The sequence below is a fragment of the Bacillus rossius genome, chromosome 5, assembly GCF_032445375.1.
Source record: "Bacillus rossius redtenbacheri isolate Brsri chromosome 5, Brsri_v3, whole genome shotgun sequence".
Taxonomy (NCBI): Eukaryota; Metazoa; Arthropoda; class Insecta; order Phasmatodea; family Bacillidae; genus Bacillus; species Bacillus rossius.
This window is the reverse complement of record NC_086333.1, coordinates 40,283,637-40,310,843: the sequence shown is the minus strand read 5'-3', so window position 1 is coordinate 40,310,843 and position 27,207 is coordinate 40,283,637. Positions and strand designations below refer to the sequence as shown.

The window sequence follows — 27,207 nt, the reverse complement described above, 5'->3', positions numbered from 1 at the left end:
AGAGAGCACCGGCGGTTGGCGTCAAAGTCTCACGGTGTTCCGAGGACAACTTCAAAGTGGGGTGCAGGCTACCCTGAGCTACGGTGACGATGATTCGTGACGCGGCAAGACTAGTGCCCAGCATGTGGTAGTCCGTACGGTAGGTAATACGAAAATATGCTAATGACTGCAAAGGGATTAAAATAACACTGAAATAGACATAGGCGTGATGATGAAGGCAAACACTAACATTATCACAGAAATCAAACACTAAAGTCATTACGAGCGAGTCCCGGGCTCGGGGTTGTTTCGGTACCTTTGCTCATGGAAATTACGTAAATCGAGGCTCGTCCTCGTAGTGGCGTGGGCCACGTTAAACTGGGAACGGGCGCGGCGGAACCCAGCGTGGTATCTCGTCCGCGACCGTTGCACATCCCAGGGAATGATGTGTTCACAAGTTCAGTTACGCGTTCGGCACAATGCCGCCCTGCGTGGGCAATGTACTAGCTCTCCGAAGTGAGATATAAAAGCGTGAAGAGCAGGCACCTCGGCGGGCTGCCTAAAGCATGATCAATTACATAGCACATGTGAAAGACTCGTAGTCGAGTCGCACATTTTAATTAAGGACCGTACGAAATATCTTACGGCCGGTTAGGGCCGACCGTGGAGCTGTACAATGAAGATTCAGTAATATTACCTATGGATGTTACATGTGGAATCTGGCGCGAATGTTGGATGCTCCCCGTTTGCGGGGCTGCCGGCCCTGGTGAGTGCTGGAAGGCTACTGCTGACTCTCCCTGGCAACCGGGCCAGGGAGGGGAGGAAAACCCGTGGGAAAAAGACGGAGCGCGGGAAGATGATGCCGGCCAGTTTTGTGAACGGAAATAATTTACAATATCATTAATTAACAAGAATTATTAGGCTCATTAAAAGTTGTAGTTTGTGTTCGTTAATTTAATTACATATGCACTGGATTACATATGCGCATTGCCACACCCGGCCAGGTGCTTTGTACACTTAGCCGGCCGTGACTGACATCACGCCCTTCGAAGCACTGCACTAAGCTACACGCGCGGGCGTGTTCGGCGCACTGACACTGGTTCAGGTGTTGAGGACACATAACGGCCTGTGCTCTCAGAGGGAGCATCGACGGCGGCGTCATATGTTTATAAACAAAACCCAGGGAGCCGCATAACCCAAAACCCGCACACAGAGAGCGCCACAAACACCCACTCAAGGAGAGCGACCCCATGTTGTTGCCACAAGGACATCATTTAAAGTGCGAACAGAAAAAACCCAACCATCTTATAGTACTAAAGGAAGTGTCTATGTACATAACTGCCTTGTTTGGAGGGTGGGGGGAATTTGAAATTAACTGTCGGTGCTCCTCTATCAAATAGTCTCTTATGGTACATCGACACCCACACCTTTAGTGTGTTCATGGAACGAACACATAAGTGGTGTGAGTTAGTGCAGCGAAGGGAACGACTTAAAGACCGACTGGTCGATAGCCTACCATGCAGTTATTGAGGAGTTTTTATGTATTTATTCGCCACTATACTGTATGTACTCGCCCACTGGATATAGATTCAAAACATTGTTATTTATTTATTTAATCACTAATTGTTAATAGTAAATCAAATTAACTTCATCACTTATCTATCCTATGTACAATAATATCGTTTACTGTGTGATTATTCCGCAAATTTCAGCTTGAATTGTTCCTGCACTCTGCATACTTTGCGCGGGAAATATGGCCCCCGGTGGCACCGAGCTTCTGAGGCCACGCCTGTCGCTGCTCACTCGGCACAGGGGTCGGACGCATCCGCGTACCACAGGATCTACAATAACTAGCGATCACCAACTGTAAAATTTTAAGCATAAGTTTCCTAATCTTTTTGCATCGGTCCCGTGTCCAGCCCCACTTTCGGTGCAGTTTGAATGAACCCTTTGTCGTCGTCCCTCCGAAGGCCATAAAGCCCGGCCTCCAACCGCCAATATTAAACCCCGCTAACGGAACGCAACCCTAGCCCATGTCACGTGAGTCAAGTGAGCCGTCGACGTCGGTGAGTGTTTTCACAGATTACACCCATATGCCAACACCACCAAACAGTTCTTCAGCATCATTAATTACTGTGAGTAATTAAGCGATTTTTGAATAACAAAACAACTCTTAAGAGTGAAAGTGCATCGTAGGGGTGAAGCGGTATTCCCCGTGGGAAACCGCAATTAATAAATGTCCGGAACGTCCCTTGCGGCCTTCCGCCAATAATTAACCACAGCATTAATCAACCTAATTCACCTCCCTGTTTTCACCTGCAAATAGCCACTGGAGTAGTCAAAAAGTGACAGACAGTCTCCAGCTTGACTTTTGATTTTCAAATATTATTAATCTCAAATTTATTATGTATTATTATTATAGGCCTTCCGCCAACTAATTCAGACAGATGTCATTAAGATACGAGGGTTCTCGAAATAATAATTACTAATTATAATTGTAAAATTGGAATAACGGCACATTAGAAAGTTCGGTGCGTCATGACGCTTCCTCCCCTCCCAAGCCGGCACAAAGCGGCAGTAGAGTTTTACTCACGGGCCAGGGCGGACGTCTGATCCCACGGGGAGACTTCAACTTTTGTACTCCTGATTCTTCATATTGGTAAATATCATAATTCATTAAAATCTCTTTTTCCTCTCCCCGCGTGCCCCCGTGCCCTTTTCCGGTGCAGGGCTTAACCCGGCCGCGTTAATTTTTGCTCGTCGCGTAACAACGGTTCGAGACGCAGTCACTTTATGGTCCAGGCCGACTCCCGTGGACAGAAATTATGTAATTCGTCGAGCACACACCTGCCGAACAATTAGGAAACAGTCCTCTATACTGTTTAGAGCCAGTGCGTATTAGAAGCAGGGACTCCCTCCCACCATCAACAGCCATCGATCCTAGTGGAACACGCAGGGGCAAAAACCCAGGACCACCTCGGTTAATCCTCGAATTAACCTGGCGCCCGCCGGAGATTTCCTTTAGAACCACTGAAAACGACTAGGACCGCCCCGGGTCTCGATCACGAGACTGTGGGTGACGGCAAAGCATAATGTAATTTTTTTGTTTTATGTAATGTTTTTCCGAGTTTTATATTTCCGACATCTTTAGTTGACGGGTCGAATTCGCTCATCTACCCTCAGGCAGGAGGTACTATACATGAACGTCGCCCGCACTGGGCTGTCTATGGACTAAACATGTCAACCTTTCGCATAACTTTCTAACTAGTTCACTTACAATGGGAATCTGTGGTACCTACGCAATGTTCGTCCAAGTGGGAAACATGCTTGCACATGCCCTCCACCCATGCTTAAATCATGGGACTACTCATCTCTTGTGAAACTTTGTCTCTGCCTATACTTTGAACAGAACTGAACTCAACCACTCGCGAGAGTTTTCAAGCAGCATCCTGTAGCTCCACGAACATAATCTCTATCATCTTGTGGAGGATCTAGCCACTGTCCCTTCTTTCTCTCTGACTCCTTTTTTTTATTATATTCCGTTGTTACCTGTTAATATGAAACTGGTAAATATGTTTCTCCACTACATTTGCTTTTACTGGTGTAGTGTCCATATTTATTGTGCTGAATATTATTACTATTTGTGGGCACCAGGATTCTCCCCTTATTAAGCTTGAGTGTGTGATAATACCATAGGACATAAGTATTTCTATTATTATAAAACAAATTACTCTCAAACATTAAGATTTAGCTCACACATATTTTTTTTTATTCTAGGGAACAAAAGGAATCCAAAATCATAAATTGAAATAATTAAAATACATAGCTCTATCTCTGTCAGCACAATAATTACTGTTAATGTTATTATAATAAAACCTATAAAGATGTTGGCACTCTAGAACACACGTAGTTTAAAAAAAACGTCTGGATTTAGGTTGCGCACATTTACTCCAAATTAACAAATGTCTCTCAAAGTCTAGGATTTATTATTTTTACACAGTTTTGTATTTTTACCTCGGCTATTTCTCAGTTTTCTTATTGATTGGTCGGTATACACACAGAGAAACGTCTCCCTGGACCTCTAGATCACCAAGTCGTATTGACGCCGTCCCCGTTGCCTGATCTGAATTTTACGTGAATCTAAACTGTTTAATTAATTTTGGGTCTCAAGGGCGGGGTTCCTGGCCTCGTGGCTGCAGGCAGGGACGCGTCGACAAAGGGCCCCCCGGGCTGTTATGGCCTCCCAGGACGCCTTATTAATAAAACACACACGTACTGTTAGCTGTTTTATTCCGTCGCACAATTTACACGTTACATGCTCACGTAACTGGCCGCTTCATCGTCGACCTAAGCTCCGCGCACGCCACCCTCTATTGGCGGACTTTTTACGGCCACACGGTAACCCGGTGGCAAGTACATTGAAGGGGGTTGTTCCCGGCGACTTGCGAGTGGGGTGCTCAGGTGCACGATGGACCTGTTCCGGCCTATGTGAAAGTCCGTGGACGCAACGTGGAATGCGTGGGTGATAGGTCCCGCAAAATTACTTAAGGTAACACACTACACTATAATCACTGTGGTTAGTCCCGCACAGATGGGTATACAAAGGCGGCTACTCCGCGTGGTGGCTGGGGCCACGTTATGCTGGGTACGGGCGCGGTGGAATCCGGCAGGATATCACACGCACGACCGTGGCACGTCCCAGTTAATGACTCGTCCTTACACTTAGGTACGCGTTTGGTGCAGTGCCGCCCCGCGTGGGCGAAGAACTATTCCCCGAGAGGGGATTTCACTGGCGTGAGGCGCAGGTGCCACGAGGGGTCACCTAATTGATTACGTATCACACGATAAAGCCCGATGGCGGGCTACACATTATATTAAAGGACCGTGCGAAATCGCGAACGGCCGATTCGGGCCGACCGGGGAGCTGAGTTAAACGGTTTGACTATAATTACCTATTGCAGTGACTGGTGATGTTGGCGCAAAAGTTGAGAGCTCCCCGTGCGTGGGCTGCCGGCCCGGGCGAGTGCTGGATGGCGACTGACTAACCTCCCTGGCCGCCGGGGCCAGGGAGGGGGGAAATTCCGCGGGAAAACTGCGGAGCGCGGGAAGATGACTTCGGCCAGTTTTGTGAATGATAACCCTTTATAAAATGATTATTAAATTAACATTAATTATTAATGGTTTTAGACTTATTAGTTTCTGTTTATCTTATCAAATGCATGAATAAATAATACCCTTGCGCAGTGCCACACCCGGCCGGGCGCTTTGCACACGTAGGGGGCCGTGACTGACGTCACGCCGTTCGGGGCACTGCACTATGTTGCGCGCGCGGGCGCGTTCGAGGCGCGACACTGATCGGGTGTTGAGGACACATAACGGCCTGTGCTCTCAGAGGGAGCACTGACGGCGGCGTCAGTATGTTAATGGGTATTTAACAAAAATAATAATTTTTATAGATTTTGTGTGTTCAAAAATACTTTACAGTCTTTTCAAAGTCTCAAATCACAACAATAGATCCAATTTAATGTTAGGTAGTGTATTTTACAATTATTCCATACCAAAGATGAATGGTGGAAAATAGGGCACATGTTACATAAAACTATGCACTCCTAATTACTTTATCGTTTTGATAAAGCCCTACCAATAATTATACACTTTAATTCAATCAATCCTTATCGTCCATTTGTGCGGATGCCTATTTCCAGCTTACATTCTTGTTGATATTTATCTCTTTGATATACTGCATGCAAGTCCCATCGAAGCCATCATAAAAAACTATCTTTTTTTAAAATTATTTAAAACTTATGCCTTTGTTGGCAAGGCGGCTCCTCATTGGACGGAATCTAGTGACAGTTACACTTAATTTACATTTAACTTTTGAATCAGGTGCTCAACAATAACACCAAAACATAATATTCACATTAAAATAAAAATAACAATTTATTACTGACCATAAAATGTTACACGATTAAAACATCCATCAAAATAATACTTTCCGATGTAAAACTCAATTGTCTCTAGAGGGGTCTCTCATATTGTTGGATTTTAATGTTTATATTATACCATAGAGTTTGTATTTCATAGATACGCATTAATTAAACCAAAGAGCACGTAATTAACATAAATAAAATATTATGTGACACAACTATGATTAAAATAAACAAATAAATATAAAATCTGAACTAGACTATTGTTGCAGTACAAGCTGCATGTGTAATATTAATTTATTTGTGTTTTTTCCAATGTTTCGTGTTATATCGCTCGCAGTGTTTGCTGTGTTATACATCATGAACATGACGTGACAATAAGACTATATCTTCATATCATAATCCGCGGACTTTCACGCAACACAACAAATGGACCCTTGTTATCATCGCCGCACCCATGCTTATGTCGTACCCGTAACAATTGCCTAACATACGTACGCAGAGATGTACTCCAGCATCGACACGATATGGGCTGAGTGTGTATCTCAGGCCACGTGGCCAGGAACCCCACTTGAGAGCTCACCATTTTCAATCTATAAGTTACTTCAACCACAAGACCGCCTGTACGGCAGCATTATAATTATTGAATTGTTAAAATAGCGAAAATCCTTCATTTCTAAGGGATTTATTAGCAACTAGCAACTTTCTTCCATAAGAACCAATGTTTTTAAAGGTGTTAAAGAAGCAGCTCTCTGTCTCTTTCGCTCGGATTGTAGTTTCCTAGTCTGCCACCGACATCAGTAAATGGTGCTGAAAGCATGAAAGCAGGGCGATAAGTAGTCTACTTATTTCTAGCACATGGAGTGGCCACATCTACATGATTCTATGGTAAGTGTGTGAAGCCATTTTTTCCTTTAGCTATTTTAGTGACATATTGGTTAGTTGCCTGAAACATTGATTGAAGTTTTTTTTGCAATGTGGACACTGTTTTTAATTAAATTATTTATTTAAATTTTTTTAACGATGGGAAAAGGAGATAGTTTTAGATAGATTAAAATAAATTGGGAAACAACTGAATAGGAATATCAAGATAGCGAAGGAAAGCTATCGTAGAAACTTGATGGAACAGGGAACAAAGGGAACTGGAAGAAATTGTATGGGCTTGTCAGGAATACGAAAGGGCTTAGAGGCAGTGGTACAGATTCTATGGAGTTACGGGGCGTCGGTTGCGGCGGGATCAAAGGAGAAAGCTGACATATTGGCATAGTAGTATCTGGCAGTATTTTAGAAGGGAATCCAGTGGGAAGGGACAAAGGAAGAGTAAAGGCACAGAGCAATGTGAGGAAAAAAACTGATGATAAGAAAGGAGGAAATGAAGAAAATATTGAAAGGGCTAGACCGTAAGAAAGCTATAGGCAACGATGGTATAGGGAATGTGCTGATAAAACTGTGGGAGAATCCATGGCAGATTACCTGTATTTTTATTCCGCAGGTCTCCGGAGGATGGTAAATTATCACAGAAGTGTAAGGAGGCGTTAGTTGTACCTATATATATATATATATATATATATATATATATATATATATATATATATATATATATATATATATAAGGGGGCAATAATGAGTACCCAGCAAGCTATAGACCAGTAAGTATTACATCGATGGTGGTTAAGATCATGGAGAGGATAGTTCATATGTATGTAGTAGAAGAAATGGACAGAAGATAATGGATTGACAGGAGGCAGCATGGTTTTCGAAGGGGATACTATTGCGAAACACAGTTGACAGGCCTGTTAGAGGATTTGGTGAAGGGAGTAAACACGGGAAAGCAGATCGATGCCTGCTTCATAGAATTTGAGTAGGCCTTCGACAAGGTGCTTCATGAGATGTTTATGAATAAGGTGGAAGTGGCCGTAGGGACAGAAGGGCGGTGGAGTAGATTGGCGATTTCCTAAGGAATAGGAAACAGAGGGTATATATGGAAGACGAGATGTCTGAGAAGGGAAGCGTCACGTCAGAAGTGCCGCAAGGCAGTGTCCTTGGACCGTTGCTCTTCGCCAACATGGTGAATGACTTAGAGGAGGAAATGAATGGGCATCTGGGAGATTCTGGCAAATAACTCTGTTGTGTATGGGTATGATGAGGAGGGAGGGTTGCAGGAGGATTAAAATAAGCTGGAAGAGTGGGCGGGGTGGAATGGAATGAGGATAAATGTGGGGAAAACGAAAGTGATCAGGTTCACCAGGAAAAGGAATGATCATAAGAGGGACTACCACTGGAGAGTTGTTATAGTTAAGGCCTCAAGCTATAAATACCTAGGGGTAGTGCTGCAAAGAAATTTGGGGTGGGGAACAAATGGAGAAGGCAGTTAAGAATAGCAGACGGCCCTGAGCATGTTGGGAAGAGAACTTAGGGGAGGAAGTAGTTTATTAAAAGAAAAGTCCTACACACAATGGTTCGTCCCATGCTGGAGTATGCAGCAGTATGGTGACCCTTATACAGCAGTGCTTAGTAGCACATCGATGGTGGGTATCATCATGAAGAAAATAGTTCCTAGGTATAAAATAGGAAAACTTGACAGAAGACAGTGGATAGAGGGAAAGCAGTGGACAGTGGTTAGTGGGAACTGGTGGGAGTGCAGAGGAGAGCAACTAGGTGGGTGATGGGTAAGTGGAGGATAATTGGTAGTGATAAAAAAATTGAGTATAGTTCAACAGAGATTACGAAGGAAATGGGGTGAGAGAGACTAAAGTATAGAAGGTAGAAGAAGAGACTAGTCAGGATGTACCATGTGCTGATTGGGTGGGATGGTGGGGAGAGCTGAAGAGACGAATTGTGATAGGGAAGCTTAGAAGTGGAGGGAGAACACCAAGAAGGTGTTTAAGGAGTGAAGAAATATAGAAAGGGTTGAAATTGCTATGGTTGTAAGAAAACAATATGGGTTGGATTGTGTTAGATGAGGAGAGTGTGTAGGTATTGGCTAGTAGTGTGTTCCAGTTTAATAGAATAATGAGAGTGATTAGGGGAAATGCTTGCCATTGGGTTTTTACCAATTTACAGCAATAACTAACTAATCAAACATTATTACACACAATTTCCACAATGTTTTGGGCAAAACAATATGGTACTGGCGAGGTAAAAAGTGACTTAATTTACGTCACAGTATGTCATCTCTTAACATTTCCTAAAAATTTGCGACATTTAAGCTCGTAACCTAGAATCTGTACACATTTCATAACCGAGGATATTTAAATTTAATATTTAAATACCAGTTCTTTTAATGTTCATAGCATCTATAAGCTACTATAAAATTGTTTCACAGCAAGAAAATGTATTCATGAATTGGAATTACAAATTTTTATACGTGTGTAATAGAAAAAATAACCAGTAAAATATCCAAACAATCTATTTCAGAAATCTTAAAACAAAATAAATATGTTAAATAGAGCTTTTGTTTTAATTTTCGTAAAATTTTTTCTAAACAATTTATCATTTATTAACATGATGCGAGTAATTTCGTATTTCCTACTATTTTCGTACCACATCATAAAATACTTTCCAAACGAAATAATATTTCGTGCCAACAAATAATTCTATTGTGCTCTGATGATCGCTTCCCTAAATTTTTATTAAAAAAGATAAGATATCCATCTCTGTTAGGTTCGCACATGACCCTTTAATTTTCCTACACGACAATCATACATAAACCATTACACTAGTAAGCCCTATACATTTGTGCCATATATTAAGAACTCGGAAAATTGTTAATTTTCAGTCGTCAACTCACCTTAACACTCTAAATTAGACACATAATATTCGACTGTGTGACAAATCTTTAGTGAATCGCTCTGATATAAATATTTTTGACGTGACAACGTCTAATAAATCGATGAATGCCGGCTGCACGCACGAAAAAGTGTCACATAATGCACATTGTCCCGTTACGCTGTGTCCTGTTACGCTCATTGTACGCTTGCGCCGCATCTATCTCTCTTCCACTCGATTAGAACAACCATCAATTTGACTTTTGCAAGGCACATTAAACTTGAAACACTCCCATTTGTTTCCTACTTTTCCTATCACCGTCCTATCCTTAACAGAATAACACAGATTGGAAGAAGTTAAATAGCAAACATGTATAAAAGTTATAGTTAAAATAATCTCTTCGTTAAAGTAATAAACATATTGGAATTAATGAGTGCAAATAAAAGTCAAATTTATCAATTAAATTGTAGATTTAATTTCAATCCTTTTTTGTATCCACACAAAGTTGTGATAATTCAATAAAAATGATTCAATTTTATTCATAAAAGTACCTAGGTATGCAATCATTTCATCAGTGTTTTGTTATGACGTTGTCACGTTAAACTATCGTCCGTAAACCGACTTTACAGACAATCAATTTTTTTTAAAGAATATAATGCCACTTACTGAGTTACCTACTCAAAAATGTTAAGGAAATAAACAATATATATTTTTTTACCTTATGCCTTGACTTATTGATTCATATATAGGATCAGTAAACTTTTTTAAAGTTAAAATAAATGAATTAATATATTAGCACGGGTTATGTAAACATATTTTTGTTTAAAACATTCCAAGCAGATATTCATCTCTGTTCGCCTGACTGTGTATTGAACACCGACATTGTGTACACATTAAGCCAAAGAAACAAACATGTTTGAATTTGGTTTGGCATTTTTTTTTTTAGGCATATTTTAAAACTGTTAATATTTTGAAGTTTTGAGTCATATATTTGTATATTTGACTTTATAAAGTTTATTATATCAAAAATTGTATTTAAAATTATTAGTAATCTGTTTTTATTTTGTTATTGTTTTGTTTTATTGTTAAATGCCAACACATATATCACGTGACTACAACATTACGCTTGCGCAGAAATCAATCCACGGCCATATTGGTGTTATTTTGGATTGGTATTAGTGGTGTTTGAAGTTTTATTTAGTGGGATTTATTAGTGCTAACGGTAAATACATTGCTTATAAAGCATTTCTACAACTTTCTGTGTGTCTTTTAATACTAAATCTATTATGTCATGAAGTTATTATCATAATTTTTGTAAAAATGTGTGATGGTATTTACATTTCCAGTGGTTTTTTTTTTGTGAGCGAGATATCATTTGTTGTTAGAATCGTTAAGAATTATATTGTTTTTTAAATGATTACATATTCTTCACCGTAAGTCAGAGATTTTTAGTGTGTAGGGGAGTTAATGGAATGATTGCTTTTGTATATCGGCATAATTTGTTGGAAACTGTTGGGAATAAGTCATTTTAAATTTAGAAATTTTTGAGTGAAAATGATCTGTAGGATTTGTTTGTTGTTTATAAATTATTTTTAATTTTGAAACTTAAGCTAAATGTTACTATCCTGAAACCTAATCATTGTACTGCAACTTATTTTTAGTGCATTCATTAAGGCCACATTGCTATTTTTGGCTTGGTAGAGCTAATTGTTAATGCTTCTTTAGTCCACATTTTCGTATGTGCCTTAGGCCGTGTCCGAATTTAAGTCATATTTACATGCGACATCACATACTCACTTGGCCTTGTGAACTACAACAATTTGAATGGTTACCTTTTGTACCTTTTCAAATGGCATAGCTAGCCAAACAGGTTGTTGTTTACAACAAATAACTTTCACTGCAGAAACAATGTTTAACTGAAATTATTTCTGTGCTCTTTATTACACACATACACACATATATGTAAATTTACATTTGGTATTATTTTACTTTTGTTTAGGGTCAGGTTCACATTTTAGTACCATTGTGTCTGTGCATATATTATTGTTAAAACTTCCTTATAAACATTTTTAAATATTTAGTTTTTCATTCAGGTTATTAATACAAGTCAGTTACAAGCGAAAATGTTAATTTTTTTGTCTTTAAATTACTTAAATGTTTTATCAAACTTAACCTAAAAAAAATTTTTTTCAAAATAGTAACATTTTCATCTGAAAGTAAGCAAGAACAAAGGTTTGTTTTCTTGCTTACATGCAGATTTAACTTTTGATTCGTACAGCTATCGTGAAATCAGTTCCGGGGACAAGTACATTTAATTATATTTCCTTTAAGTGTGTATGCACAGCCTAAGTACTATTTATTTAATTGTATTTTACACATATTTTAATATGAATAAGCCCATTTTTTCCATTAGGTTCAAGGGTAGGATTGTCAATTTAGGTTGTATTTATATAAATATAAAGTTTGTGTAGTAAGACTTTGGAATCATGATATATTTGTTGTATGTAGGGAATGTAACAACCTTCACATGTTACACTGAGGTTTTTGTGATAATTAGTTTGGATGACACTATGTGTCATTTCAAATTTTTATGTAATAGTGGTTTTGTAAATGTGCATACTTTTTTTCTTTAATAGATCATATGATTTCAACTTTTTTGTTGAAAATAATTGTATTAGGACAAGTCTCGTAGAATAGTTGCTGTGAATGGCGTCTTACAAATGACTAGACTCTAACCATCCATCTTAACTTTGTGATTGAGATGCCTATGTTGACACTAGCCAACTGGGATACAGCCGTCAATGTTTTGACCTTGTGTCTTTGCTGTTGCCGTCGCGTTACTTCTTGGAGCCAGCATTTTATTGCATCCCCATGACTGGCTCCACTGTTGTGAGCAGCGAGGGTGTGTCACGTAGCACTTGCTACCACAGTATTCACAAGGTCCTGTGACACTGCGATATAAGTTCGATTTTCTACGTCATTTAACAATCTTGTGCATCAGCAGTCCCGAATTTTTGATGTGTAACATCTTAACTCTGTGCACAGCATTTGGTGGGCATTATTTCGTAAATGTGATGGAAGTCAAGGAACGGAAATGTGTAACAACTACAGTGCGGCAATCTGGGAAGGATGGCATAAACCAAAGTTCACAAAGACAATAGGGGAACTTAACTGTTTAGTAAATTATAACAAGAGGGGCAATATTTTAATAAAATTACTTGTAGAAAATTAGGTCCAAAGCTGAGGTTACCTAAGTATTTTTTCTAGTTTTTGCTTTTTTCATAGTAGTTTCATTATATACCTAGTTAAAAATTTTGGTCTGCTAATCAAATGATTCAATAGTCGATGCAGCTGCTGCGGCAGCAAATTCTATCAGCTGGTCCAGGAACTATGTTTGATTCGTGTCCAGTTAGAAACAGAATTTGCATTTATTTATCACACTTGGCATTATTTTAAAGAATTCTACTCTAAATTTAGTGTCCGAGTTTGGTTTTATGCGTGTATTTGTAATATAAGAACACATGGATTTGATCGTTACCAAGTTTCTAGATGTTATAAATCACTGTTGAGTGCTGAAAGACACGCTGACATTTTTAAAAAATTTTATTCAACTCAGTACCAATTACTACTAATGTTATCTCAGTGTAACCCTGATTCAAATGCTGGGATTCAATTAGCCCAGTGAATGAATGTTAAAAATGCTGTATGTGATACGACTGTCACTTGGTGAATAAAGATTTATTTGATTATAGTTACTGAAAATAGGGGCTAGTTTCTGGCCTGACATGCCTTGCATTTCTGCCTCCCTAACGATAAATATTTTTTTAAAATTTGTGCATATAATATAGTGAATTACAGGTTCCAGCTAGTCACACTTTTACATTCCTTGCCAAAGAGTCTTCTTTTCGGTCAACAAGGTGTTAGAATGTGAAAATACTTATTCTAATATGTATAGTTAGTTTGATGGACAGGAAACTGTTTAGTTATATTTCATGCAGTTCTTGACTGTAATGACTGTTGCTGCAAATAAATTCCAAACTTGAATGCATACATACATACATACATACATGTTGTAAGTGATACCTTTTTAATTATTTTATGTGTAATTTTTGTTTCTAAAATTCAATTACAACTAATGTTATTTTTACTTTTGTTCCAGCCCTTATGATGTCTACTGAGCCTCTTAGTTTTGGTCCGGAGTGGTGAGTATTATTTATGAAGTATTCATTTAGAATAAATGTTTTTTTTTTTTTCTAGGGCTGAGTGGCCAAGTAGGCTAGTGGTTTGTTTAAAGTGTCTTGGACAATATATTCACACTCCTCATTGGAAATTTTTACCCTGGTGTGTTCTAAAATTATACCCACCACTGTGAAAATATTTTCTGCTTTCTCAAGATAAAGAAGGGTGTTTTTAGTAAATCTTTGGAAAAAAAAATATTACTGTATAAATTATGAAAGTACTCTCTGCTGCAGGAAGTTGTAGACAAATTGTTCTGGTTTACGTCCGGAAGTAATCAAAATGACGAGAGGAACACTAGCTCATTTGCGTTGTTGAAGATTTTGTGCTTAAAGCACACATTTTGACCTACTTATTTGTATAATTTGCACCCATGTAGCTTGCACCAATAAAAAATACTGAGGTTGTGTTACAATTTGTCAATTTGTAATTTGCAATTTGTGATTTTGGTAGGTTTCAGTTCGAATGCCAGGGTGACCACAGACTGAGAAAACTCTGAAAAGTCAGGGAATTTGAAACAAGTCAGGGAAAACCTGGAAAAGTCAGGGAATTTTTTTAGATAAGCTTGTTTCAGAATTGTAATGGTTTCTTCAAAGGCCATGAATTATAAAAATGTGAGTTAGCGGGATCATTTTCAAAATTGTGTGTGCATATTACCATTATCATATGGCTTATTCAAAACTTGACAATGCTGCAAGGCAATGTTGCGTAGTTAAAGTTCCTTCAAGTTCCAATGTTGGTTAACCTGCTGTTAAATGACAACAGACATCTTGCATATGGTTTGAAAGTGCATATATTTGTGAAAAAAGGTGTTACAATGATTGGTGAAGGTTTTGCAGTTGCGATTATCTACGGTGGCTGAAAACCCCTAAAATGATAAAAATGATTAGGAAATGGGAAATCATGTTATGAGAAGAAAGTCGGCATATATGTGACTGGAGGGAAAAAATAAGTTATGGCCGAACTTTTAATGGCACTTCACTGCAGTAAATAAACCATCTTTGGTCAGCACGGTACTCATTATTTTTCATTCATGACAATTTTTTTTCTTTCAAGTTAAACATATCATTCACAGTTAATCCATAAATAAAATATTTTCTACTTATCTGTAGATACGTGTATTTACAATTTACTTAAAGAAAATTTAATGGAAGTATTGAAACTTTAAACTGTATTCTTGCAGCAAAAATATAGCGTGAAAAAAAACAAACTGGTAGACGTATACAACGGTACCAAGAATGCTATGTTATTTTTCCAGGAAACCTTTAAGGCATATTATCATTTGGAATGATTATGTAAAGCCAGAATAAAAATATTATAGAAAGTTAAAGTGTTCTAAGGTATATGTTTCAGTTTGGTGGGTGGCTTATTCTAATCAAATATTTTTTGTTATAGTCTTAATATCAGGGGTCTGAGGCTAAGGTATTTGAGTAATTCTAAATGATAGCCACTTTCCTGTAAAAATATTAACTATAAACTTAAAATAACATATTTTTGTTTTAATTTTTTACATGTTTTAAAATTATTTAAGAGGGTGTTGTGATACAAGTGGTGAGGTTAGGTTACATATTAAAAACACTGCAATTTTGTGGAAATGCCCAGGTTTGCTACATTAGAAATCCTGAGATGTTAGAACTATTGGTTAGGAATTACCAATATGTAGCTTACTTAAACTAACCAAAATTCTTTACTATTTTACAGTGTTTTTAATGGAGATAACCAATTGTTAACATAATTTAAAAGTAAATATAAAGTAGATAGCCGAACCGAAACAACCATCCACACTATTGTTTTTAATGAAGCTAACCTAACAACCACTAACTAACCACTAACCACTAACTAACCATTCTCACAATTTTACTCTTGTTTAATTTACCTAACATAACCACTCTTTAAATGGTCAATTACTGGTAAACTACTTGTAGTATCACAATGCCCTCTTAGATAATAATTGGAAAATAAGTCAGGAAGTAAAAAACAGCATTTTGTATTTTTTTTTATAATTTTTGTGGTAAAGTGGCTCTCCTTTAGAATTTCTGCATCTTATTTTGGCTTAATTACCTGCTACAATTCATTTGGGTTACCTACATAATCTCATAATGTTTTTACTCTTGGTGAGTTTTGTACATCTTACTTAATATTATAAATGCAAAAGTTTGGATGGATGAATGTTTGTTACTTAATTACGTCAGAACGGCTGAACGGATCTGGATGAAATTAGGAAAAGAGATAGATTATAGTCTGGAATAGCAGATAGGCTTCTTTTTATCCCGGAAAAATGTACTGTTCCCGTGGGATAGATTTGTTTTTCACAGAGCAAGGAATAGACATCTTTTGCTAAGTGGTAGTTTAGGGTTCAGAGAATGACATAGGCTACTTTTTATCCCGGGAAATGCACGGTTCCTATGGGATAGCATAACATTTGTATCGTACAGAAACCGTGGATTTAAAAGGAGTTTTGTTAAAGTTCATGAAATAGAGTTTCAGCGCATTTTCCTCAAGAAGGCTTGACCAATTTATACAGTAATGAAAAAATCTCTCTAAAAATTTTAAAATAAAACCAAAATTAAAATTTTTGGAAACACCCACAATGTTTTAATTGAAAAAGGATATAAGAACATTTTTGAAAATCCCCCGACTTAGTTAGACACTTTTTACAGAATTTTGATAACGTTTGTCGTTCCTTCTGGTTAAGCAGTAAGAATTAGGTTCTCACACTTTGTCACTAACTAGATGGTGCTTTACGGTGAGGATTAAGTTTTCTAAATCGTGCTATTAAGATTTTCTCGCGAAGAATGACCTTCCAAGCAATTTTTGTATGAACTTCTCATTTTAGAACCTATTTGTTCACCTTCGCTTTGCTCCTTTACCTTTAAAAATCTCAATCTCGATCAATAAATACGGACTTGATTTTGATTGATTGGGTTGCTGTTTTGTATTTGTTCAGGTAAATCCTACTATTATAAATACGAAAGTTTGTATGTTTGGATGTTTATTACTCAATTACGCAAAAACAACTGAATGGATTTGAATGAAATTTGGTACACATATAGTTTATAACCTGGATTAACACATAGGCTACATATTAATGTGAAATTCCCTCCATATTGGATTGAAAAAGTGATAAATTCATTTTTATAACAGAAAAAATCATAGGTCATAGACATACAAATAGTGAATGTGGGTCATTTATCTATGTCTGCCGTACGATCAAATAGTGTGGTCTAGTAACTTCCTATCCTTCTCCTTGGTGAGACCCATCCACCTAGTGGAGCTCGTGGCGGCTAGCGAACTTACAGTGCTAATAATAGTTCAGTTTTGAACTTCGTCAATAGATGGCATTGCATTGAATTTTAAACGCGCTATCATTTGGGGCCTTCATCACATCTTGAATTTTCGTTCGTTTGTGCCGTATGTGTTCTATACCATTCATCCGATTGCAATGAAATTTGTATTAGTTATTATGCACATGCCCACGAAGGTTTCTGAGTTATGGCAACTATTTTACAATAGGTGGTGCACAAATAGTTTCAACGAATGTGTGCTTCCTGAAGTTTAGCGGCAGTGTATGCGTTTTCTAGGTATGAGTGCACATACATTACAGAATTTAAATGAATTAAATAGAAACAGCAATAATTCATAGAATATTCTTGAATAAAATTCAAAAAGTGACATTTCAATTCATATGTGATATAAACAATGGGTAACCCGAGAGAGGTTTTAAACGAATGTATAGCATATTGTATAGCTTAGTTCGTCTGTTTTCGTTGTATGAATGTGCACGCATGGCACAATTAAATTAAATTAAACTTAACATAAAAGAGAGATAGAGGGAGATAGAGTGAGATATAGAGAATGAAATGGAGTTAAAGAGAAATTTAGAGCTATAGAGAGGTATAGAGATTGGTTTATAGAGGAAAGATAGTGTGATATATACATATATATGTAGATAAGAGTTAAAAACAGAGATAGAGATTTAGACATATAGATGTAGATAGAGATATAGATAATTATTAAGATAGATGGATAGGTGCTTTATATACAGGGTGTATCAAAATTCAGTTAAAAAATGCAAAAATTGAAATAACACAGATTTTCAGCAATTAACTAAGTGAATTTTCATCGGGCACAAAAAAAATAGCTTTCCCCTTCAAAATACCATCTGAAACGTATGTATATTTTGAATAGTAAAATTTTTACAGCTAAAATTGATAAAGCATAAAAATGGCATTTCTTGAAAGTCTTAAATGCAGATAGACAGAAATGGGCGCATTTAAAAATCAAATAAGTGTAAATTTTGTTTTTTGTGATTCTAAAGAACAGTCCCTCAAAGTTAGACCAAAATATAAGACAGGCCAGCAACAAAATATTTTATTATCAAACAATTTCATATGGAATGACTCTGATGCTAGGAAATTTTTCTTGAAAACTCCATGCCTCACTTCAGTTTATCCTTCTACAGTAGTAAAAATAGTTGGAGACTGTCCACTTTATTCATTTGGAAATTATATCCAAAAAGGTTTAAACTTTCTCAACAACATCCATCATACTCTGGTGATAAGATCTATTAAATAGGCCTATCACGTAAAATTTTTATTGTTACATGCGAAAAATAAGACACTTGAAAATAGTTGTTAAAAAAGTTTTATTAAAAGGTAGTTGAAATTGGTTTGGTATTTATAGGCACCCTGGTTGTATTCTCTAATAACTTTATCACAGGATGGCAACCATAAAAAAGTAATTGAAATCTGCCTAGCCTCAAATAAACATGTATGTAAAATATTTGTACATGTAAAGATTTGTAATTGAAATATTAGAGCATTCACAGGTTTGGCAGCTTAAAAGAACCAGAGGTCATATTTTTTGTTAAATAATTATTTTGAAAGTCTTACCCATTTTTCTTATTTGCAGGCTGCGCAACAGGTCTCAAGAGGGCTGTTCGCAATCAAGCCTCCCGATCCCTCGTTATCAATTGGCAGAGCACCGCTACGGTCGGGAGGAGATGCTGGCGCTGTCGGGTCGTCTGAATCCTCCACCAGATTCCATCAAAAACATACCATCGCTGTACATAGAGAAAGCACAAGTCCCACTGGCACTGATACAGATGACCGAGGAGGAGACCGTAAGCCTCGAACGTTTTTGTTTGTGGTTGTGTGAGTGTTTGGAGGCACGTGGTTGTGGTCAAGTCACGTGCGTGGTCGTGTTTCCAGCGCCAGTGGAATCGAGGTATAAACAGCGATGCGGTGCTCCGCCTGGCCGGCAAGGCCCCTGTGGGCGGGCCGCCCCCCAACATCAGAGGTGGGGGCCGTGGCGGGAGCGTAGACAGAGGGAGAGGGCGCGGCCGCGGGGGTTACTACTCCCGGGGCCTGAGCTTCGAGGAGACCGGGGAGGTGGGCGAGCTGCGAGGGGCCCCACGTCCCGAGAGGGGCGACGGGGCCAGCTTGTCCGCGAGCAGCTTCCCTCGGAACATACGACCTTTCGATAGGTCACAGGTGAGCATTTTCATTTCTCATTTTGTACTTTTAAACTGTTTGTCTGGATTTCAGTGCAAAGTACGCGAACTTTGAATTCACAGTTTTGGCCTGTAAATATAACTTTGACCAAGGGAAGTACCTGAATCAAAGAAGATAATTTCCTAATAGTGAGGCAATCTGCAGAAAAAATATATTTCTAAAATAATATTATTTCAAAATTAATTACATATTTTTTGCACAACAATTTACATAAGTTACTTCAAAATATTTTCTTTGGGGTGTGAGACTTTGGTGCCTAGCCAAATGATTATTTGCATGTTTGATTATTTGCATGTATGGAAATATATTCCTACTCATACCTTAGACTTGAATTATTCTTTTTACGAATATCTCAGTAAAGTTCCTCTTGGCAGCTAAAATTACTTTGTTATAAATAACTTTAGAGAAACTGTAAAATTAATCAATTTGAAATGTACGTCTTTAGAAAAACATTGAACTGGTGGCACATTACATTAAAAAAAAAAAAAGAGCAAGTCTTTCAGTACTCACCAGTCGCTAGTGACGTGTAACATTTAACCTCGGTAATGAGCAAAATCCTGGTTACCTTGAGTAGAGTGAGTAGAGTTACGAGAAACTGTTTTTGGCATTATTCCTTCAGTTTTCAGTTTTTCCCCTCGCTTAAACTGCCTGTTCTCGCATGTACTTTGCTCTTGATTTACTCATCCCTGTATTTAAAAAAATGAACAAAATCTTATCAATTCAGGAAATTATTTTTAAGGTGTTATTTGTTTAATAATTTATTTGTTGGTTTCTTATGTACTTAAAAAAAAAAGATTAATTAACATGGTGTTAAAAGGAATGAATCTGAAATTTTAAAATGTTATAATGTCAATTACATAAGTTTTTAATACTCACTTCATATAAACAACCTCTAGGATTGCATTTGTATCACAAATTATGTATTAACACAACACTTATGAAATTATTGAATTTATATTATGTATTATTCATTATTATTTCACAACATATTCGTAACTATTAGAAAAGCCACATTGCAATGCATCGTGCTGTTCAAGACTAATTTTAGTGGAATGAATGGAAAACAGCTGTCTTCTTTTGCCCTTTCTCTCTTTTCAAAAGCCATGGAATTGTGTCTGCTCACTGACATGCTGCAGCACAAGCGCCAACTGTAGGCCACATGGAAAAATTGAATGCAGTGCGCTTCTCCCTACTTCGTGTTACACATTTCCATTGCATTCGTGAAATTACTTCCAACAAATGCTGTATGCTGAGAGCTAAGATGTTGCACATAAAAAAAGTCATTAACTTGGTGCAAAAACATAATAGCCTCTTTTATCATCAAAATTAAATCAGTTAAACATTTTGAGTAGGTAATCAAAGATATGAACACGCAAGTACAATATGTATCACTTTTGTTATTTCTACGATTATGCCAAACATTGATTCTAATGATAAATGCTGTAGTTTAAAAAGAGTTCAGGGGAGACATTAAAGTATTTTCTTTTCAAAGTTTTTTGGCTGTGTTACAAAACTATGGCTTTCTGTTAGCCTTTCATTCCAAAATTGAGTCAGTTTGTAGTGTTTTGCGACTAAATAGCGTGATAACATTTTGCGGGCAGTCTAATGTAAAATAAACCATACTTTAAGAAAACTGCATAACTTGCAGGAGAACATAAATAGAAGGTTTCACTGTAAAATGTTTACAATTTAGTGATATGTGATTTTATGTTTGTTGTATAGAGTTTTAACAAAATACTGTTGAGTCTCATCCAATTGACTTCAATGAAATCAACTTTCAAGTCTAGTCAGGTTGAAACTACTCAATCGATTTGGCCCATATTTATCCAAAACCTATAATCAATATGAAAATTATTAAGTTAATTTGTTCTGTGCTCACTCTTTTACATGTCGGAAAATCCTGAATTATCAGTTTCCCGCACAGTAAATTCATATTCCCTCTGGCTGGAATTTCATCATATGGATATGTATATATTCCTCTTGCTTACAACAATTATAATGCACCATGCTTTCTCGTATAAAACATTTGAAATGCCCTCATGATTCACAAAACTGCGGTACCATAATAGCTTAGAGCTCAAGTTCATAGTTTACAAAACGTCTATGAGTTGCAGATATAGCGACGCGTAAGGATTGTGGTACATTCTCCACAAAATGGCTCCTATCCATTAGTGCTGTAGGCATGAGGATATATTGAACTAAGTGACCATCAATTGTCAAGCAATATTAATAGTGGTGCACCGATGCGGATACCGATGAATCGTAATCGGCGATTATGGGTACTTACCGATTAATCGTAATCGGCGATTATCTTAACGATTACTTTGCCGATTATTTACGTCCCGGCGTAATTAAGTTGGTTTTTACCGTTTAATATTTTGTTACACATTTTAGGACGAAATACGGTAATATTTGTATATAATACAAAATTCATCTAACTGCGTCATATCATAATTACAGATATTTCGTTACGTTTAATAAATCTCATTGCCTCAAACAATAAAAAATGCATTTTTCCTACACGTTTATTTACGTTTCGTCTTTTGTTTAGTGGCCTTGTACATTACGTATAGCCAGAGAAGTAAAATAGATGGCACGCAATCAAAATACCACAAACAGTTGCAGTGGATTCTATGACAATCGATCTTTTCGAGTCGTAGTAGCGGTTCAAAATCGTGGTCCCGATACCTTCTAGTTTTTATCAGTTTTTTACAAACTCGTTATGGGCGTCTTTGGTAACATTATCCGTTTGTTATTTGTATGTGACGTGAAAAGTGAAAAAGTACTTATAATTTTATATATTCAGTTAACATAAATAAAATCACATCTGCTAGAGTTGGTTTTTAGTCATTTTTATATAACTATAGTGAGATGGCGAGTAGGGAGAAAAAAAGTGAAGTGTGGAAACATTTTTCTATAAACTCAAGTGAACAAAATAAAGCAGCATGTTTACATTGTTAAACGGTAATTTCTTGATGCAACCTTATGTGATAGTCGATAATAATGCTAGTTTTCCGCAACAAAAACTTACCTATTGTAAATTACAATTATTAGACTGTAGTTCAAGTTGTTTACAATAACAAATATTTAAATAGAAGTTAATTTAATTTCTCCTTTCAATGACTTAATAGTGTATTTTATATATTTTCATACTGTTATTATAACTGTATTCTCAATTTTACCTAATCTTGTTATTAAATTCACATGGGAATAAAAAATTTTGTGTGCATTATTACACTTAAAAAAATTTCTTCATTATAATCGGTAACTGAATCGGTATCTGCCGATTATTGCTCTCATAATCGGTAATCGAATCGGTAATCGGTAAAGTAATATCGGTGCACCACTAAATATTAATATATTTTGACCTTTTTTTGCTGGTAGTTCTGCAGCCAGTTTGGGCATCCATGTAATTGAGGGTTGTAAATAACGTTTTGCTTCCGTTTATGTGGCACGCGTTCTGAAAGTTTTTTGTAGCAAATGTTCTGAAAGTTTTTGTGTGAATCTTTATGTGATTACTTTTATTTTTATTGCAAAATGTGTATGGTAGAAAATTATTCCATGATGGATTCCAGCCATTTAAAATATGAGTTTTAGATAATCTTGTCTTTCGACTGTACCTAATTAATTTTGTTTGAATAGATTTTGATATTTTGAATATCTAAAATGACATAACTCTTCATTTAGCCACATTAGAGGTATGAAATTTATAGAGTATGCAGCATTCTAAAAATTTCTTTGACATTCATTTCCCTTGTAAGAATATTTCCCTGATAAAACAATTTACCAAGCTACTCCTTTGAAAGTTTCACAAGAGTGTTTTACTGTATGACCAAATGTTTTAAACTAATACGCATTATTGTGTTAGCAAATTTGTTTAAATCAATATTTTTTTTACAAAAATCAAAAGTGGAATTTTATTGCGGAGTAATTGTTTAGGTTTTGTACTAAAATTTCAACTGAACTTTTTGTTTTCGCTAGTATCTGTCTATTAGTTGATTCCTCCCAGGCTTCTATCTCGTAAGTAGTAGTTAGATAATAAAATAAAATTGTACAGATGTATTATTTGTTTTATAAAAACTAGGTAAGTATTTTCTTAAATTTTGTAGAATATTTTGAAGAGGGTCTTGATACATACATGAAAAAAAATTTCTATCTACACATTTCAGGTATTGTTTAGTGTGAGTGGTTGTCTAAAATATATATTTCGCCTTTTTTGTACTAAAATGTATCTATAACTTAGGAATGCAACTTTCAAAAACAATAATTTTGTATTTAGTAGGTATATTAAATAAAAAGATGTTACAGTTTCTTACATAAATGCAATAGTTGTGTGCTAAGCTTGTATATTCATGTTTATTAAATTTGTATATTATGCATTCATTATGAATTATTTTTGAAAGGATGATTATTTTCATATGTTTAATATTTAAAAAAACAGTTTAAACCTTTTCCTTGAATTATTTACAAAATATAATAAGAATGACATTTTTTTTATAGTATTCTTTGAAAAAAACAAAGAAATCTTGTCTCCTATAACTATAACTATTGTTAAATTTTCCTAAGTACATTTTATTTATGACCAAATAAGACTGGAAATAGGTATGGCTTTATTGTTGTGAAACTGTTGAAAATTATTGAAGAATTATTCTTTGCTATTGGGTTGGTAAATCACTTGCAGGGATAATAGACAATAACACAGGTCTACAACCAAAATTTTGATTTGATAAAAGTGGCTAATCTTTATGTTTTTGGGTGTGCTGAAACCAAAAATGATGTCCGTTTATCTCCATCACGTACAGTTTTTTTTTTCAAAACCATATAACATAGTAGCAGGTGTGTAGCATACCTACCGTATTTACTCGCATAATGTCCGCAGTAATTTGGCTACATTTTTGACAAAAAAAAATGGGGTGCTGACATGAGGTGAAGTCTGAAAAAAAAATTTTTTCCTCAAAATTTTACATGTTTTGTGTAGAGTAAAAAAATTATTCTCTCATAATTAGTTTACTAGTACCCTGATTTTACGTATGCTCACGGTTCCGCGGATTGCATTAGTAAAATCGCTGCTTCGTAAAATTGGCACCCTTCCCTCGGCCTAGTTGAAAAATATTAACGGCGGCACACTACTTTGCAGAGCGCTGGTGACTGGCGACCCTCCGCAGCGGACAGCGGACATGAGAAATGAAATGTGACAGGTGTCGAGATAATTGTGTGCCGGCGATTAGTGGAAGACGCCACTCATTATTATTTCTTCTCTCACTCGCGTGTGCGCTCTTACGTTCAGAAGCCGCAGCCAGCCTACACAAAATAACGCTTTGCATGAAAAGATATTTTTTTAATCTTTCATTGAGATGGCCACTAACGGCACGGAGCAGATGTCTAATGTCTGCATTAGCCGGCCCCGGTGAGCCTCTCTCCCTGTCCCTTGCCCACTGTGTGTATAAAAAAAGTTACCGGCAGACGTCTGTGCATGTGAGTCCCCTCCTGCCCTGCTTGACTGAAGCGGGGGAAGGAGTGCAGAGCGTGGAAAAGGCTGAGCAGGAATTTTTAACAAAAACAAAGCAGAGCCTTGTCTTCCTGACATGTAAGAATTTATGTATGTCCATTCTGTTACAGCTTACGTTTTCTTTACGTTGCGTATAATATCTTACATTAAAACAAAATTAAAGCCTCTCAGCAAACGCGATGTTAGATAAACATGTTGAAAAATTTACACACATTAAAAATTACTACCTCTAACTTAATTGACACTGTAGTAGCAGTCAGAAAATTTCTACTAGGTAGTCTGCATTTTAACAACACTTTGCTTGCTCAACAAAGCAGTTCTATTCGACTTCAGACTCGTTGCTGTCACCGTCCTCTGTATCGCTGCTCCCGTTGTCGTTATCGCTATCTTCCCAAATAGCATCATCTTCAGTCCCGTCGAGAGCAACGGTGATGCCAGTCTTTTTAAGGCTTTTCACCACCACAGTGTCAGTGATAAGTGTCCAACTTTGTTTCACCCAGTCACATATCTGTGTTAGTGGCGGTCTTTTCAGTCTGCCCCCTGGAGTGAGTTCATGACTCGTCTGCCATCCATTCAGAATACAGTCTACGTAAATGTCCCTTAAACGGCTTGTTTATAGACACGTCTAAGAGCTGCAGGACAGATGTCAGGCCTCCCGGAATGACAGCTATGTCAGTCTTGCCATCACTTAGGTCGCGTTTGACGTCTTCAATGAGATGTGCTCGGAAACTGTCCCATACGAGTAGAGATAGTTTCTTGAGAAGCGCACCAGGTCGGCGATCCCACACTGTTTTCAGCCAGTCTTTCACGAGTGGGGTGTCCATCCAGCCTTTCTCTTGGACATGTACATGCACACCAGATGGGAAACTACCTTTTGGTATCGTCTTCCTTTTGAAAATTATGTACGGTGGCAGTTTCCGCCCGTCAGCTGTCACCGCAAGCATAACAGTACAGCGCAACTTCTCATTGCCAGTTGTGCGAACGGTAACACTTGATACTCCCTTCTGACTTATTGTCGTACACTGTGGCATATCAAAATAAACTGGGGTTTGGTCCGCATTACCTATTTCCGAAAGCAGGTAATCGTGAGTTTTTCTCTGCCTAATAACGAATCGCTGAAATTGCAGCAACTTTTCATTGTATTCCTTAGGCAACCTTTGGCTCAAGGATGTTCTGCATCGCAGAGAAAGGTTTTCTCCTCATAAACCGTGTGACCCATCCACGACTGGCTTTGAATTCTGTATGTGGTATGTTCAAATAACGAGCAATTTCCCGGGCCTTCACCTGTACCATTTCATGCGAGACATTATTTCTTTACCCCCGAAATGCACGTCTCATTGCATTTGTTGATTGTAAATGTTCTTTCATTTTTCGCCACTGCCGCACACTTTTCTCTTGCATGTCAAATTCACGTTCAGCTGCCCTGTTTCCATGCTCTTCAGCAAAACGAACGACTTGCAACTTGAACTGTTCAGTGAAGGACTTGTACTTCCCCATCACATACCTACGCTAAAAATACTCTTGAAATAACTCCTGCCCTTAAAGTAACTACGTCGACACGGGTCTGCTGCGTTACAGTTATTTTTATTACCTAGTAGTCCAGTGACCTTTCCCTTTCCCTCTCCCAACGAACCGTGGTGGGAGTATTGAGAAGGTGAAACCGTGCACATGTACCCCCACCACTTCTCTGCTACCTCCCCTATTTTGTGACGTAGTGTGAGTTGCAGCTGCTTTGTCCGCGCGTCTGCGCTCCATCCCGTTAATGTGCCTTTCAGGGGTGGCCAAGGTTGCTTTGTCTGGTGCGGACTTTATGCGGATTTTTAAAAATTCCATTTCAAGTATTTAAAAAGAAATGTGCGGACATTATGTGATGGCGGACATTATGCAATTAAATACGGTATATATATATATAGAGTAGACGTGGAAAGTGTAGTGTTTGTTCTACCTTGAACGTTTGGTAAGATGTTAAATACAATAAAGTAAAATGACCTAACATACAATACAATATGTATACTAAAATAATCAATAAGTAATACATTCTAATATCACTCACCCTCAGTAGGTTTTGTAGGCATGAAGCTCCAGGCACAACATATACAGACAGGAACTGCGATAAATGGACACTATCGGCTGACAGTTTTTAGTTTTTCCCATGTTGAACAATACTAAATATATAAGTCCATACACATATTAGAGTGGCAGAGTACACAATCATTTCACTAAAAACGTTTTCTTTTTTCTTGGAAAGTTCTGCGTGTGCGCCTCCGTGTATAGG

General features: G+C 37.2%; 1 protein-coding gene across 2 annotated transcripts in view; it reads left to right on the top strand.

Moving 5' to 3' along the window:
- Positions 1-10,796: 10,796 nt before the first annotated feature.
- Positions 10,797-27,207, top strand: part of LOC134531729 (GIGYF family protein Gyf) — a 158,087-nt gene continuing 141,676 nt past the window's right edge. Inside the window, exons 1-4 of one of the 2 annotated variants that reach the window (XM_063367571.1) lie at positions 10,797-10,896; positions 13,834-13,876; positions 18,822-19,032; positions 19,121-19,402. In XM_063367571.1, coding sequence (XP_063223641.1) covers positions 13,839-13,876; positions 18,822-19,032; positions 19,121-19,402 — 531 coding nt within the window. In that variant the 5' untranslated portion in view covers positions 10,797-10,896; positions 13,834-13,838. The remainder of the gene's footprint in view (positions 10,897-13,833; positions 13,877-18,821; positions 19,033-19,120; positions 19,403-27,207) is intronic. The other variant, XM_063367572.1, reaches the window with a different exon arrangement.